The sequence below is a fragment of the Mus caroli genome, unplaced genomic scaffold (assembly GCF_978045245.1).
Source record: "Mus caroli unplaced genomic scaffold, Mus_caroli_1 scaffold_5, whole genome shotgun sequence".
Taxonomy (NCBI): domain Eukaryota; kingdom Metazoa; phylum Chordata; class Mammalia; order Rodentia; family Muridae; genus Mus; species Mus caroli.
The window spans coordinates 117,010,931-117,028,345 of NW_028227260.1; the positions used below are offsets into that span (position 1 = coordinate 117,010,931).

At 44.9% G+C, this 17,415-nt stretch overlaps 1 protein-coding gene and 1 non-coding gene across 2 annotated transcripts; both read right to left on the reverse strand.

The window, feature by feature from the left end:
* Positions 1-8,574: 8,574 nt before the first annotated feature.
* Positions 8,575-11,478, reverse strand: LOC110287057 (large ribosomal subunit protein eL39). Its single transcript, XM_021153738.3, has 3 exons — positions 11,378-11,478; positions 10,238-10,341; positions 8,575-8,769 (listed from the first exon to the last, which is right to left on the reverse strand). Exons 1-3 carry the CDS (start codon positions 11,378-11,380, stop codon positions 8,721-8,723), a joined length of 156 nt encoding a protein of 51 aa, XP_021009397.1. The 5' UTR covers positions 11,381-11,478; the 3' UTR covers positions 8,575-8,720.
* Positions 8,934-9,064, reverse strand: LOC115030159 (small nucleolar RNA SNORA69). Its single transcript, XR_003835782.1, has one exon. It is a non-coding gene; the product is annotated as a small nucleolar RNA SNORA69 (small nucleolar RNA).
* Positions 11,479-17,415: the final 5,937 nt, after the last annotated feature.

Below are 17,415 nucleotides of genomic sequence, written 5' to 3' on the forward strand. Positions count from 1 at the left end.
ATTGGTGGAAACCTCAGAGAAGCAGTTGCAGCAAGATGAAGGAGCTCTCTGCTCCAAGCCTCCGATGCTATTTGATGGCACTCTCAGCTTTGGAGATGAGGGAAGCCTGCGGCATTACTACATTCCAAAAGGTCTTTCTCTGTTAGGTCTGATACAGAGGTGGGAAAGGAAAGGCTATTTAGGCAGCTAAAGCTGGCCCAAGATAGAGAGTATAATTAGGTTCTGGACCTGCAACATTCCAACCTGTCCACAGCACCGTAGCTCTAACCAATCACAGCTTCTTTCCAGGAAAGCCCATTCACAGCAAGGGAAGAAATGGAAAAAGAAAGAAGAAAATGGACATTGTGGGAAGTCTTTTTAAAGATGGATGCATCTGTTGCTAGGCAGTGGTAGTGCACACACTTTATCCCAGCACTTGCAAGACAGAGGCAGGAGAATCTCTGTGAGTTTGAGACCAGCCTGCTCTACAGAGTGAGTTCCAGGACAGTCAGAGCTACACAGAGAAACCCTGTCTCAAAAGAACAAACAAAAAGATTCATTTGGTTTTTTGTTTTGTTTTGTGTTTTGTTTTTCGAGACAGGGTTTCTCTGTGTAGTCCTGACTGTCCTGGAACTCACTTTGTAGACCAGGCTGGCCTCGAACTCAGAAATCTGCCTGCCTCTGCCTCCCAAGTGCTGGGATTAAAGACGTGCGCCACCACGCCCGGCTTGTCATTTGTTTTTTTGCTTTGTTTTTTTTTTCAAAATTTCATACAACTGTCTCCTCTATGCCCTTCCCCCCCCCCCCACTGAACCTAGTCTTCCCCGGAAGTCTTCCTCTTACATTCACTACTCCTGTGTGTGTGTGTGTGTGTGTGTGTGTGTGTGTGTGTGTGTGTCCTGCTGCATTTCATTACACTTGCCGGCACAGCATGAGCGGATTATTTACTCAAGCAGGGCAATTTATCAGTAGCTATCCTACTTATCCAGTACCTGTTACCTACCCAAAAGCCTCAGGGAGGGGGTGGAATCCTACAAACCCCTCCTCTACCCATGATGGGGCCCCTCTAGGATCGATTTTGTGCCGAGGCCCATTGCTGCGGTGAGTTCGTGGGTGTTTCACAGCACTCTTCTGACGTTCGTTCTTGCCTTTCCCCACAATGTTCCCAGAGCTTTAATCCATTTAGAACGGAGCTCTTGGTTTCTTTGATTAGCTGCGATCCTGTATTACCTGTTACAGACTCCCCTGTAACTCCCCTGACCAAGGCTGAGAGCACCACTGGATATGGACATACACAGAAATGTTTATGTGTTTGATACAATGCCCATTTAGCAAGGCAATAATACTTAGGTCCTCTGCTGGGGCCAATGGCTTGCCCAGCTATGGGCTTTTTATGCTATTTGCCATCAATTCCCCCTGTGGAACCAGCCTCAAGTTCAATCAGAAAATGATTGGTTACCACTTTGTAGGAACTTCTAAAGACCAACTACTAACATCTATTGATTGGCCAGTCATTGGTTTATTATTTTGAGTCAGGAGCTCATGTAGCCCAGCTCACACCATGAGTCATATTGGTCTCAATATATACCTGAGGATGGCTTTGAACTCCTAATCCTTCTGCCTCCATCTCCTAAGGATTATAGGTGGACACAGCCATGCCCAGTGTTTTTTCTTAGATCTACATATATTAAACACACACATATTAGACAGAGTCTCACTGTATGTCTCTGGCTAGCCTGGAACCCACTGACCAGGCTGACCTCAAAAGATCTGCCTGTCTTTGTCTCTCAAATCCTGGGATTAAAGGTGTGTGCCACCACAACCCCTCCCCATGAATGTGTGTGTGTGTGTGTGTGTGTGTGTGTGTGTGTCTGTCTGTCTGTATGTATGTATGTATGTATGTATGTATGAGTTGTTGTTGTGGTTAAGGTCTCATGTAATTAAAGTTCGCCTTGAACTTACTACACATCCCAGGGTAGCCTTGAATTCCTGATCCCTCTGTGTTTGCCTCGAAAGTGTTGGGATTAGAGATGTGTACCACGATGCCCAGTTTATGCAGTGCTGAAAATGCAACCCACCATCTCATGCACGCTAGGCAAGCATTTTACCAACAGAGCTACATCCCCAATCTCAATATGTTTTACTTATAGAAGTTGTTAAAACTGACCAAAAGAACTCAGTTTTAGCTAGGAATAGTGGCTACTTGAAATCCTAGCACTTGGAGGTGAAGGCAGGAAGACAAGGAGTTCAAGGCCAGACACTCACACACACACATATACACACATACAAACACACACACACATACACACACATACAAACACACATACACACACACACACACACACACACACACACAGGGCAGGGTTTGGAGAGGAAAGGAGGCAGAGAGAAAAAGCATGAGAGAGAAAGTGGGGAGAGGAGCAGAGCCAGAGCCAGAGCCAGAGCCAGAGCCAGAGAGGTTGGTTTCATTTAAGGTGATTCCTGGGAGCAGGAGATACAGACACTAGGAAGAGTGTGGCTCAGTAGTAGAGTCCTTATATACACAATGGTCCTGGATCCCATCAAAAGAAGGAAGAGGAGGAAGAAGAAGAGGAGATGGGATGCCCATATATCCTACATCCATATTCCTCTACGATCCTAAGACTGCTTTATTCTTTTTGTCTATGTATGTGTGGGGTGGATGTGCACATATGAAGTCCACATGTATGTGTGCCTTAGAATGGGGAGGCCAGAGGCTGTGTCTTATGTCTTTCTTAATTGTTCTCCTGGTATTTTCCCCTGTATTTTTCTTAATTTTATTCAATATTTTAAATATTTAAATATTTTAAAGGTTTGTTTACATATTTATATAGATAAATATAATAAAAATAAATATGTTTATTTACATATTTATATAGATACGGGTACTTTTCTGCATGTACGTCTGCACACCAGGAGACAGCATCACACAGTTATGAATTGCCATATGAGACTCAGGACCTTTGGAAGAGCAGTGAGTGCTCTTAACCACTGAGCCATCTCTCCAGCCCTGTTCCCCCCTTATTGAGGCAAGGACTCTCACTTGAGCACAAAGTTTACCAAAACTGGGCTAATCTAACTAGCGAGGTTGTTCTGCGGATGCCCTGGTTTTGTTACCTCCTGTGTGCTGGAATTAGAGGGCAACCTCTACACACATCTGGCCTTCATGTGGCTTCGGCAAGTGCTTTACCCAGTCAGTCATCTCCCTACCTGCTAGCTAGTTTACTTATGTGCTGTGCTGAGCCTTGAACCCATGCTACGCCTGTAGCTCTGGCTTATATTTTAATATTATGCATTGTAACCATAGCATCAATTTAATAATAGGGAAAACAAAAACTTGGTTTCGAGACAGGGTCTCAGTGTGCAGCCCTGGTTTGCCTGGGACTTACCATGTAGATTGGGCTGACCTCAAAAGTCACAGAGATCCATCTGCCTCTGCTGCCTGAGTTCTGGGATTAAAGGCATGAGCCACCATATATCACAACAATACTAAATGTTTTCATTCACACACACACACACACACACACAGAGGCACGCACGCAAGCACGCAGTGTTGTTTAGACTCCATTAAAATACAAGTCTCTGAGAACCAGGAAATCAGGCCAATGCAGAAAAGCGTTACAAAGGCTCCCTCTGGCGGTAGCATCCCCGAATGACAACTTGAGACTCATTCTGCGCCTCTAAACAGAGGTAACATTTAATTCCACTGTTCGCCCCCTTTTCATTTTTGGTTTTCTGTTTTTATGGATTTTGTAATGTACCTAGGGCTGGCCTGAAACTCTTCACCCTCTTCCTCTGGCCTCTACCTCCCAAGTGCTGGAATTGCAGGTATGTGTCTCCATGTCAGGTTCAGTTTTGACTCCTCACTAGTGCAAATCAAAGATGGCGTGACAGGTGAAAGCACTTGCTGCCAAGCCTGGCAATATTTCCATCACTGGTGTCCGTATGCTAGAGAAAAAATTCCTCTGATTTCCACTTGTGTGTCCTGGCATATCACATATTACACACACGCATGAGTGCACACACACACCATGATGAAATAAATGTAACAAAAAATTCTTAGAGAGCATGTTTTCTTTAAATCCCACAATCTATGAACTGATTTGTATCAGAATTTATTCCATTTTTATTCTATATGGCATCTTTCCCACATGTCAGCATCCTCGGGGTCTCTGAAATACCCAGACTTAAAACAAATGTCAACATAAATGACTGTAGAAAGCAGAAAGAGAACGAAAGAAGCAAACAGCCAATGACAAAGGACCAGAGAAGGAAGGCATCTCTCCAGGCGATTCATGGCCAGCACACAAGTCTCTTGTAACAGAGGCCCTTGCCCAGGCCTGCTCAGCCCAAGCCAGCCTATTTACAGGCAAGATCATACAGGCCTGGTCCTTGAGACATTCTGGATTGGCTCTTCACCCAACTTGAGATGAGACCCAAGTTAGGCCAATGGGGTTTTTCCTCTCAAAATCTGGCTGTTAAGATTTGGTGATTTCAATCCATTTCTGATTCTCTGCCAGGAGGAAGGACAGTGAAGCAGCTACACAGAAAGAATCAGGCCTAAAGAGAGAGGGGGTAGGGTTGGTAAGATGGCTCAGTGGTTAAAAGCACTGACTATTCTTCCAGAGTTCCTGAGTTCAAATCCCAGCAACCACATGGTGGCTCACAACCATCTGTAATGAGATCTGATGCCCACATCTGGTGTCTGAAGACAGCTACAGCATAATAAATAAATCTTTGGGCCTGAGTGAGCAGGATTGAGCAGAGTGAGCAGAGGTCTTAAAAATCCAATTCCCAACAACCACATGAAGGCTCACAACCTACATATAGAGTGTACTCATATACATAAAATAAATAAATCTTTCAAAAAAGAAATATGCTTCTAGATTTTAGGGTTTTCTTTGACATTTAAAGTAATAAAAAGAATTTTAAGAGAGAGAGGGGGGAGGGGGGGCATGGCACCCTGCTTGATTTTTCAGTGGTTTTAAAGGCTTGCATCTGCTTCTTCTGGAAGCCAACTTTTTCCTTAAAGGTTTATTTTATTTTTACTTGTGCGTATGCGTGTGTCTGCTTGAGTTTACACACATTGCACATGCATGGGCACCTGCTGAAGCTGGAAGCTAGTGGAAGATCCACTGGAACTTGAGGGACAGATAGTCTTTAGCCACCTGAAATGCGTGCAGGGAACTGAACTTAGGTCCTCTGAAAGAGCAGGATGTCCTGTCCTCTAAGCCATGAGCCATCTCTTCCACCCCCTTTTCAAAGGTTCCAGCAGTATATATTAATTGTATATAATAGCCGGGCGGTGGTGGCCCACACCTTTGATCCCAGCACTCGGGAGGCAGAGGCAGGCTGATTTCTGAGTTTGAGGCCAGCCTGGTCTACAGAGTGAGTTCTAGGACAGCCAGGGCTACACAGAGAAACTCTGTCTCGAAAACCAAAAAAAAAAAAAAATGTATATAATAATGAATATCGTTCTGGCATTTTCATGTGTGTATAACCTATTTTGATCATAAGCTCATTACGCTCTCATTCCTCGCTAGCCCATGCTGACCCCCTTTTCCTCTTTTACATGTCTTTTTGTTAGTTTTTTTTTTTTATAGATGATAGATGACCCAATGGGTTTAATTAGTGTTCCTTACAGGATCACTGAAGAAAATCTCTTCTTCTCCCAGCAAACTTTCTGGGCCTCATGAGCTCCTCCCATTCTGTGCCGGAAGGTTGCTAGGCCCGATCTTCTGCCGCTCTTACTTTAGCAAGCAATCACAGCTACTTCCATTTCGAGTACAATGGGCAGGGCGTGGCAATCCGAGTCTTTAATTCTAGCACTCAGGAGGCGAAGCCAGGAGACTCTGAGTTCAAGGCCAACTTGATCTATATATCAAGCCATAAGACAACGGCATAAGGCACGGGCCAGTAGTGCACAAACCCCTGGAACTCCAGCAAGAGGATCCAACGATAGTGTTCTGCTATCCTCGGGCATATGCACATATCCAGACACATGCAGAAACATAATTAAAAATAAATATAGAGGCCAGGCAGTGGTGGTGCACGCCTTTAATCCCAGCACTTGGGAGGCAGAGGCAGGGGGATTTCTGAGTTCGAGGCCAGCCTGGTCTACAAAGTGAGCTCCAGGACAGCCAGAGCTATAAAGAGAAACCCTGTCTCGAAAAAACCAAAAAAAAAAAAAAAATTATGTAACCAGCTTGTTCATTCTGTAGTCCAGGCTGGCCTTGAACTGCTGACAAGTCTACCTCAGCCTCTGAGCGTTAGGGTTTCGGGTGTGAAGTTTCACACCCAGGGGATTTTCATTTATGTACGCCAAATTGCAACAACTGTTTCAGAGCTGGAGCTGGAATCCATGCAGTGTCTTCTGTTTCTTGAGGTGGCTCTGATCACAGCCTCCTCCCTACCATCCTCGGTATTCAGCATGCTACATACTGCTGGGGGAGGGAACCAAAACCCCCAGTGTTTATTCTGCCTACACCCTAACTATTCTACAGCTGGTTGGGAGAAGTGACACACTTCCAGCACTCAGAGAACAGAGGCAGGTCTTTTATGAGCTTCAGGCTACCCTGGTCTACAGCGTTCCAGGCCAGTTACTCCCGCCATGGGGCTCCTGTCTGCAGACAGTCCACTGAGGCTTCCAGCTCATTTCAAATCCAATTACTCAACCACCCTTCTCCAGCAGGTCAAAGGATCTCACACCATCATATCATCTTCCATTTCTGTCATCCATTCAAGGTCCCAAGAGAAAGTTGATATACCTTTACTGTCATCTTGGCAGTCACTTAAACAGGTTCTGATGCTGTCCCAACTTCCTCTTTAAACAATTTAAAAATGTGTATATAATATTTTTTGAGAAAGAATCTATGTAGCCCCAGCTGTCCTAGAAATCACGCTAACCTTAAACTCAAAGAACCATACACCTTCCCCTGCCCCTGGAATGCTGGGGTAAGAGTGTACCACCACACACCTGGCTATAAATGCTTATCTTTACATTGTGTCTGTGTGTACAGGATTTGTAGGTACCTTGAGAGGCCAGAGGCACTGGATCCCTTGGGGTGTTTACAGGTGGGTGTGAGCTACCTGATGTGAGTGCTAGAACAGTGGTGTCAAGCATGAAGCCATCTCTCCAGCCCTGAAAATGTACGTAAACCAAAATGCTTAGAAATTTGTCACGTTAATTCTATAGTCTGCTTGGACTTAAATAACTGCCATCCTGACATCCGCCGGGCGATGGTGGCACACACCTTTAATCCCAGCACTTGGGAGGCAGAGGCAGGCAGATTTCTGAGTTCGAGGCCAGCCTGGTCTACAGAGTGAGTACCAGGACAGCCAGGGCTACACAGAGAAACCCTGTCTCGAAAAAAAAAAAAAACAAAACAAAAAGAACTGCCATCCATGACGACTCTGGTTTTTAGTTTTGCTGTGCTGGGTAGAGAATACAGCCCTTGCACACGCTGGGCCAGTGTTCTATGTATCCACATGGCCCTGTCATAAACTAGAGGGCAATACTGCTAAAAGTTGGGACCTTCACACATTACTAATGTTCAAATAAATGTAAATTTAAATTTTCATAGATATGCAGAAACCTGGGCTCAGCCTGACAAACATGCTTTTTATTTTAGCACTTGGATCTCTGGGAGATCCTGACTCAAAAAAAAAAAAAGATTTGTGGATATGGCAGCACAAACCTAATTCAGATTAGCTTGAAGCATATTATCAGAATACTCTTGTAAAATCTCTACAGGAGGCTGTGGACTAGACTGCCAACCCCTAGTTCCTATGATTCCAACTACGGAGCCTTAAAGCAGCTTATCTCAGGCTATGTGGGTCTGGAAGAGATGGCTAAGCAGTAGAGTACTATTCTTGCAGAGACCCTGGTTTCAATTCCTGTACCCACAAGGTCCATTCATATTACAAAGCCTATAGAACAGTGGCTCATAACCCTCCTAATGCTATGACTCTAATACAGCTTAAGTTGTGGTGACCAATCCCTATGAAAAAATTTTCACTGCTTCATAATTTTGCTGTTGTGATTTGTAAAGTTTTCTAATGGCCTTAGGTAACCCCTGTGAGACAGGATCAACCCCTAGGTTGTGTGAACCACTGCTACAGGGCTAGGGATGCAGTTCAGTTGCTGTGAGTGCTGGCCTACATGAGGCCTTGAGCTCATCTATAACACACAAGGGATTAGAACAAGCCACTTTGACAGCCAGGGTTACAGAGAAACCCCGTCGTGAAAAAAAAGCCACTATGCAAAAGTGGGGGATTGCTTTCACTGAGATAGCTGTTGGTAAAGCCCTTGCCATAAACACCTGGAACACAGGTAAAAACAGAGGACTCCAGTTGTCCTGATCTCTACTAACACTATGGCTTAAACATGTGGACTCAATCTTAAGGCTTAAAAGAAAAACTGAGTATTAGGATCCAAAACCAGGACTTCAGCAAGAATACCAAGTACTTGTGAGGGCTGAGTAATCTCTCGCTCCTAGGAAACAATATTTTACCCCACAGAAGAAGCCTTATCCGGTCTTATAAGGGCAATTTAGTACTTTGTAAACCAGAAAAGCATTTTTAAAGGTTCTATATTTTATTACTGGACAAACATCCTAATTTAAGACACGAAAAGTCTCCAGGTTTAAATGCTGAAATCCATCTGGTAGGAATGATTGATGACAATTCAGTATAAATCCTCAGTCTTGCCATTGTGTGAATCCTTACAGACCCAGCTTTGTTCTCCTCCAGTGTCTTCTCTTAGAGTTGTACCTGTACAAAGAGAAGCCACCAGTTACAAGGTGGGTTGGTCACAACAAACTTGCTCCTCTAGCACAGACTTAAGACTTTCAGAGGAACAAGATAATTTATTTAAAGCGCTTGCTAGAGCATAAAAGGACTTATAGTAGTAGCAGAGCTAAGCTAACCAGAATCTGAACTGTTCATGTCAAGGTGTCATGATTTTTACCCCAAAAGCAAAAATCAGAAACAACCAACATGGCTTTTCTTTCAGCAGGATAATGGCAGTACTCCCACAAAATGAAGCACTGTAATTGCTACCTGCTTTTGTTTTCAAAGTTGGGAGAGTAAGTTGGGTGGTTAGTCCAGGGACAGAGCACTTGCATAGGCAGGAGGTCCTGGCTCAAACCCTAGCCCCTATAAATGAGAGCCAGAAAATAGGCAAGTCTGTGGGCTAGTGGTTATAATCCCCCACAATCCACACAGTAACCATCAGTCCCCACTCTTGTTAGATAAGGTCTCAGGTAAAGTGAAGTTCGTGTAAAGGTGGCACACATCTGGAACCTCAGCAGCTACTTGGAAGGTTGGAGCAGATTGGGCTAAACAAACAAGACTGTTTCAAAAAGCAAGGCTATCCAATAAAGCATCTAAGGTGTGCTGCCTCGTGCTTCAAAGCTTTCCTTAGCACTGTATGGGGGCAAGACCAAAGTTTGAAAGTCTAGTCCTGACTCCAAGTAAAGTCTCTAAACATGTATCATACCAGAAGACAGAAATTAACTCGAATGTAAGGCTAGAGTGGGTTGATGATGATCAAGCTTAAGTGGCTAAATTAAGAACAAGGAGCCTCACGTTTTGCCCCAGCAGAGCCACACCCAGATTTTTACTAATCCCAAAACTGGGCAGTGCTTATCTTTAATCCCAGCATGTTGGGAAAAACCAATTCCCACCAACTATCCTCTGACCACATGTGGGCCTGCATCCCCCACAGCACAGAAAGAACTCAGGAAGGCGCTTCCCTTGCCTGTGGGAGGCCCTGGGTTCGATCCCTACCACCTCTCAGACCCAGCTGATCCTGAGCTCAACTCTGGTTGCAGGAAAGAGCACTCTCCTGCCAGAAGGGTCAAGTCCCCTTTAAGCCTTCCTAGGGAAATTAGAAGTGAGAAAAGCCTGCCCCAGAGCCTACCTGCGGCCACACAGAACCCATTGAAGCATTTATAAAAGGTTTGTGGGGGGATTTCGGGGGCTAAGTAAGCTAGTCACTACCAAGGAGCCTCATGACCTGAGCTAGATCCCCAAGACCCACTTGTGAATGGAGAGAAGTGATTCCTCCCAAGTTGTTCTCAACCACGTGCACCCAATCCAAACAAAAGGAAAAACATTTCAAAAGGCAGTCCCCAGCACACTAATTGACTTGGGTGGACCGTACTTTGCAACTGTGTATCTCCATACCCAACGTTATTTAAAACATAACGATTTCCAAGCCCGACAAGAGAAGTCTTACCTGATTTTGTTACCAGTTTTCATCCGGATCCACTGAGGAATAGGGCGATTTTGCTTTTGTTTCTTGGCCAGGAATCGCTTGATTCGGAAAGTCTTGTGAGAAGACTACAAAGAGATGCAACCAGTTTAGTGACACCACAGCCTATTCTCTTGATTCAGTCACAAATTCCAACAAACCAACATCAGGCCTGTAGAACATACACCCAGGAAAATCTCCCCAACCTCGAACCACGAAGTCCTTTTATCCTCATCACTTCTCTGGAGGAAGTTGTTAATGGCTTAAAACATGGCTCATAATCAGCTCCAAGTTTCTAAGCCCAAGTCCTGTCTGACCTATAAACTGGCTGTCTGCTGGGCTCCAGTGATGAAGCACGGAATAGCCGGAGTAGGAGAGGAAACGGACTTATTGGAACAAGGATGGCTTGAGGTTAGGCAAACCCTGGCCAGTTTTAAGTCAATGACGCTAGGTACTGTACTCTGTAAGTCTTATCTACCTCCAAGTGACACTGCTGGCTAACCTAAGAATATGGAGCCCTTGACACTCGGTAGGCAAACACCATTACATAAAAAAATGCAACGAAGGCCAAGCGCACTCGTCCCCCTAGACCAGTTGGAGGTTTTATTTAACAAATTCGGATACTAAACCCACTTTGTACCTGGACGCCCATAAACATAATCTTGCCAGTAGGCAATGACTGAGGCGCTGTTAGCAGACGCCTCCAAGGAGTGACGCGCTAACTTCTGAAGGGATCTCAAAGTTCTGTTAACCCTTACTGTGGACATCTCGCTGTGCAAATGGCGTTTCATGCTCTTCAATCAGGGACAATCTAAGAGTGGTCCCAGCCTCTCGTTTTGCCCCCCATCATGAAGATCACCGTCAGCCCCAGGCTATATGAAACAAGAATACTTTGCACCCCTTGCCAGGCTGCAGGAAGAGCGTCCTGATCCTGCAAGGGTAAATGGACTTGATAATTTCATGCCGCGCCCACGGGCCGATCGATGTGTCCTAGCTCCAAAAACGAACACTAAAACCCTGAAAAATACACCCAGCCCTCAGTGCTGCGCATGTCTGCCACAAAGGCACAGTGGTCTCTAGCCTCACGAAAGCCGCTGAGGGACGGATGGCGGCCGATAGTCTTACCATGGCGAGAAGCCGAACCAAGAATAGCGCTCACGATGGCGGAGGAATGGAGAAGAGAAAGGCCAGGACCGGAAGAACGCGATTAGAAGAAGTGGCTAGAGGCGGAGCTTAGGGGGAGATGGATGACTCACCGCGTCCTCCCTAGCTCCACCCCTGCGCTCCCATGGGGCCGTGGGAACCCAAACAGGTTTATAGGGAACGTAATTCCGAGGCCTCCGCGTCCATGCATGTTCCTGCAGGTGATCATCATTGTTGTGAGGGCCACGGCCTTGGTGGCCATGGTAGATGGCCTTTGAGAAGTAACCAAGTAAAAAACCCTTAGCAAACCCCGGGAAACGGAGTAGGCGGGACCAACTCTGAGGAGGGCGGGAAAAGGCCTACATCACTTCCAGAGCTGCAACTCCCCCAGCTTCAGCGAGAGGGGCGGGGCTTAAGGTTGGCGATGCACCCTAGAAGGGAGGAAGAAGGGCCTGCAGACATCTTTTAATGACTAACTTCACTATTATAGAGAATCCAAGTTCCATTCACAGCACCCATATCAGGCAGCTTACAACCCTCCAGCTCTAGGGGATAACATGTCTCTGACTTCCAGGGGCACCTACACTCATCATTTACAGGTACACGTCCCCATGTAAACACACACGGACCCATTATCAATAGTACCTAAAAATACTTAATTAAAAGGGAGGCGGAGCTAGAGAGATGGCTCAGCGGTTACGAGCACCATCTGCTCTTCCCGAGGTCCTGAGTTCAATTCCCAGCAACCACATGGTGGTTCACAACCATCTGTAGTGAATAACTACAGTGTGCTCATATAAATAAAAAAAAATATGTAAATCTTAAGAAAAAAAAAAGACGCCGGACGGTGGTGGTGCATGCCTTTAATCCCAGCACTTGGGAGGCAGACAGACCTCTGAGTTTAAGACCATCCTGGTTTACCCAGTGTGAATTCCAGGACAGCCAAAGATACACAGAGAAACTCTGTCTCAGGTGGGGTAAAAATCCCATAGACCAGGGCCAGGGGAATCGTTAGTAGATAAAAGCACCAGTCAGTCATGCAATCCTGCCAACTTATAGTTCAAGTCCCAAAAAGTGAAGATACAGGGCATGGTGGCCTACACTTTTAATCTTAGCACTTGAAGCAGAAGGAGCAATACCTCTGAGCTCAAGGCCAGCCTAGTCTAGATACTGAGCTTCCAGACAGTCAGGATTACTACATATAGACCCTGTCGCTAAATAAATAAATAAATAAATAGATAGATAGATAGATAGATAGATAGATAGATAGATAGATAGATATGTACTCCTGTGTATCTGCAACCCTAGGATTCCTACAGCACAATAGAAGGTGGAGACAGGAGAGAAACTCCTGGAAGACTGAGGGCCAGCTAGCTTGGAGTATTTAACACAGCAACAGAAACAAGGCAAACCCTGTCTCAAAAAGGTGGAAGGTAAGAACCACTTCTCTTTGACATCTGCTCAACTGCTGTGTAAATAAAACAGAAAGTCAGGTATAGTTGTGTACCCCTATGAGGCCCCTATGAGGCAGACGCAGGAGGATCATAAATTGTGAGCTACCCTAGGTTGTATATTGAGACCTTACTTCTAAAAGATAAACTATAGAAAGAGCACATCATAGAACAAGAAGAAGCTGAAAACTAAAGATAATACCTGTGGATATCATAAAAAGTTAAAGATTCCTTTTATCAGTGTCAAATTATTCTCAGAACTACCTTGTAGATGTCGTTATGGGGGAGGGGATCAGTTTGTGATGTGAAAGGCTGGGGACCACATGGGTCCCCAAGCAGCCTCTTCTTCCCTTCCTCACAGACACACTGGACTCAGCTCTGGACTTTCTCCTGTTTTCCATAGCTTCACTTCTCCCAGCAGAGCAGCTAGTTCCTCATGGCCACAAGCAACCTGAGAGCTCCTGTGGTGGCCAGTGCTGTATGAGTGGTGCCCAGTGCCGCCGTAGGATCAGTGCCCACAGAGAAGTGCTCAGTAAAGGATCAGACCCATGGCCTGATCCTGATTACTATGATGATGGCCCTACACCACCACTCCCAGTTTAGTATCTAAGCCTTTATTTATTTTTTTTAATGTGCTTCTAGCTGGGCAGTGGTGGCTCATGCCTTTAATCCCAGCACTTGGGAGGCAGAGGCAGGCAGATTTCTGAGTTCAAGGCCAGCCTGGTCTACAGAGTGAGTTCCAGGAAAGCCAAGGCTGTTGAACTCAGAAATTCCAGAGGCTGAAGCAGGAAATCCTATTATTCAAACAGCCAAGGCTACAGAATGAGACTCTGTGTGTATACATATATATATATATATATATATATATATATATATATATATATATATACACATACATACATACATCTCTATGTCTTTCTTTTCTTTTCTTTTCTTTTTTCTTTTTTGGTTTGTTTTTCGAGACAGTGTTTCTCTGTGTAGCCCTGGCTGTCCTCCCATAAAAAAACTAAATCTGGCCCGGTGTGGTGGTGCACTCCTTTAATCCCAGCACTTGGGAGGCAGAGGCAGGCAGATTTCTGAGTTCAAGAACAGCCTGGTCTACAAAGTGAGTTCTAGGACAGCTGGGGCTATTAAGAGAAACCCTGTCTCAAAAAACAACAACAACAACAAAACAAAAAAAAAAAAATCTGTGCCTGAAGAAACAAATGGAATGAACCCCCCCACACACACCGTGATTTATAATCTTAGTCCAGTGTGTATCTCTGTGTGTGATTTATAATCTTAGTCCAGTGTGTGTCTCTGTGTGTGATTTATAATCTTAGTCCAGTGTGTGTCTCTGTGTGTGATTTATAATCTTAGTCCAGTGTGTGTCTCTGTGTGTGATTTATAATCTTAGTCCAGTGTGTGTCTCTGTGTGTGTATGGGATGGAACCCAGGGTTGTATACATGTTAGGAAACGCACTCTACCATTGAGACACACACCCAGCTCCTATGTGTTCATTCTTAGTTGTTGATTTGTTTTTTGTCTTACAATGTAGTTCTGGTGGACTTCAAACTCACTATATAGCCCAACTTGGCCTTAAACTTACAGTTATCCTCCTGCATCAGCCTCTTGAGTACCAAGCATTATAGACAATATTCTACCATGCCTGGCTCCTATAAGTTTATTATAAATAATATGAAGTTATGATTTATAGCAGCAGAGGTGGAACATGGTGCACACACCTTTAATCATAGTGGTCAGGAGGCAGATCTATGTGAGTGAGGCCAGCCTGGTCTACAGAGTGAGTTCCAGGACAGCCAGGGCTAATCGGAGAAACCCTGTTTTGAAAAGCCAAATATATATATGTATATATGTGTGTGTGTGTACACACACAAAAAAATTAAAGGTGATAGAGGGCAACAGCAAGGGTACAAGCTGAGGTTTATGGGGAGAGGCGAGATGGCTCATTGACTAAACCTGACACAAGAACCAATCCCCAAAAGTTGTCCTCCAACCTCCACACATTGTCATGAGCACACAGCTCCATTAAATAAATATAATAAAAAGAATAAAATTAGGGCTAGAGAAATGGCTCAGAGGTTAAAAATTGGTACTACTATTTGGGAGAGGGTGGGGGTTGAGACAGAGCCTCCCTACATACACTTCTGGATGTCCTAGAACTTGGGCTGGCCATGAACTCACAGAGATCTACCTGCTCTGCCTCCTGAGTGCTGGGATTAAAGGTACCTGCCTGGCCTAAACTGGTCCCCTAATTCCACTCCCAACATCCACAATGAGTAGCTCACTGCTGCTTGTACACTTCAGCTCCAGAGGACTGAGCACCTCTTTCTGACCTCCATAGCCACACACAGATACAAAATAACAATCATAAAAAGAAAGTAAAAGAAAGAAAAGGTAGTTTTGTGGAAAAGGTATCAGTTCCCCAAACAACTGCTTAGCAGGAGGGAGGACCTCCTGCTAAGGTGTGCTGTCCATTCATAGATCAAGTTTAGGGATTTTCCTCAGCACCACTGGGCAGCTCACACGAGACTCCCAAACCATTTTGTCTACTCACAGCCCTTCTCACATTGCACAGAGTTCTGACTAAATCCACTGGTAGTTCTGGTGGTCACTGAGGTATCCTGAGTTACTCAAGGACAAGGACTTGTCTTCTTTTCATCCTTGTCCCTAGGGACTGACACACACAGTGAATTGTAGACACTTGCTAATCGAAAGAAGGAATGGAAGAAATCTAGAGGGGCAGGGAAAAGGGTTTGACTCAGAGCTAGGCAGGACAGGCAAGCACCAGAGGAAGATGCTGATAGGAAAACTGAGTTTACTCAGCTGCTAACAGGCCAGAAGGGGAGGCAGGCAGTGCTAGCTTCTTACTGATGGGTCCGGAGTAGCCTTTTTCCTAAGGCCAGCTCCCGTGACCTTTAGCTTGGCTTCTATTTTGGCTGTCTTTGCAAAAATCCTACACTTATTCCCTCAGGTAGCCCTTCTCTTGAATGTCTTCTAAATAGACTTTAGTATTTCTTACATTAGAAATGGTCACTTCTCAAAACCACTTGCCTATCTGTTTCATTTCAAGGCTTCTGTAAAGTTATAAACTTCTGTAAAGTTAAAACTTCTGTAAAGTTATAAATGTTAACTGAATCTATTCTCAACCTAATGATGTCCCATGGTCCCAGTTCATTAATGGTCTAGAAGTCACCACATCTGTGAGTCTCTTCAAGTATCATAATTGAATTTTCTCTAGCATCCAACCCTGCTGGCCACACCCTTTTCTTTCAGGGCTGACCCACTGGAAAAACTGGAGGGTGACTCCAAGGCCTTCTTGCTCTACCATCAAACCTTATCCACAGCCCTGTCCACTCATACAGCCCAGGTTGGCCTCAAACTTAGTATGTAGCCAAGAGTACCTTGAACTCTTTTTTTTTTTTTTTTTTTTTTTTTTTTTGGTTTTTCGAGACAGGGTTTCTCTGTATAGCCCTGGCTGTCCTGGAACTCACTTTGTAGACCAGGCTGGCCTCGAACTCAGAAATCCGCCTGCCTCTGCCTCCCGAGTGCTGGGATTAAAGGCGTGCGCCACCACGCCCGGCTTAGCCTTGAACTCTTGATCCTCGTTTCTTTCTTCCAAGTGCTGTGATTCTAGGTTTGTGTCACCTTACCCGAGGCCATTACTTTTTTTTTTTTTTAAAGATTTATTTATTTATTACATGTAAGTACACTGTAGCTGTCTTCAGACACTCCAGAAGAGGGCGCCAGATCTCGTTACGGATGGTTGTGAGCCACCATGTGGTTGCTGGGATTAGAACTCTGGACCTTCGGAAGAGCAGTCGGGTGCTCTTACCCACTGAGCCATCTCACCAGCCCCGGCCATTACTTCTTGAAACATTATTTTAGATTAAGTAGCACCAGAATATATGGCTATTCCGTGTGTGTGTGTGTGTGTGTGTGTGTGTGTGTGTGTGTGTGTGTAGGAATGTTAGAATGCATTCAGGCTGGGCTCTATTCTTTTTCTGTCCCTACTTTATTCTTTTTAGCTGTGGCTCAATGACCATCCAAAATTAGGTGACTTTCTAGGTTTTTCAAGTTCAAATGTCTTCTGACCTGTTTGTCCCATCTCTACTTTTGCCATTCACTCTGCACTATAATACAGCTTCCCTTGCCTAAACCCTGCCGAATCCAGTGCCAATTTCATGCTTCCGTGTTCCTTAACTTCTCTCAGGCAGTGGGCACGCTGAGCCACTCTCCTGAAATTCTCCCTTACTTGGAAGTACTTTCTCAGTTTTGGATGAGCCTCTTTCAATCGTTTTTAGTGTCTCTTCTACCTGCTTTGAGGAACTGGCTTCTAAACGCTGAGGACGGTGGATACAAGTAAGACATACCTGAATTGCACAGGGGGCTGGAGAGAGATTAGTTCAAAGCATTTGCTGCTCCTGTAGAGATCCCATGTCAGTTCCTAGCACCTACATGGCAGTTTACAACTGTCTGCGATTCCAGTTTCAGGAGATGTGACTCCTGCTGGCACTAGGCACTCATGTGGTGTACATAAACACATTCAGACAAATGCTCAGATACAT

What these genes read in the sequence shown, in the direction of transcription:
- LOC110287057 (XM_021153738.3), bottom strand. An exon ending in AAAACTGGTAACAAAATCAG is followed by an intron (nt 8,770 to 10,237) that starts GTAAGACTTCTC and finishes CTCTTTGTACAG; the next exon opens with GTACAACTCTAAGAGAAGAC.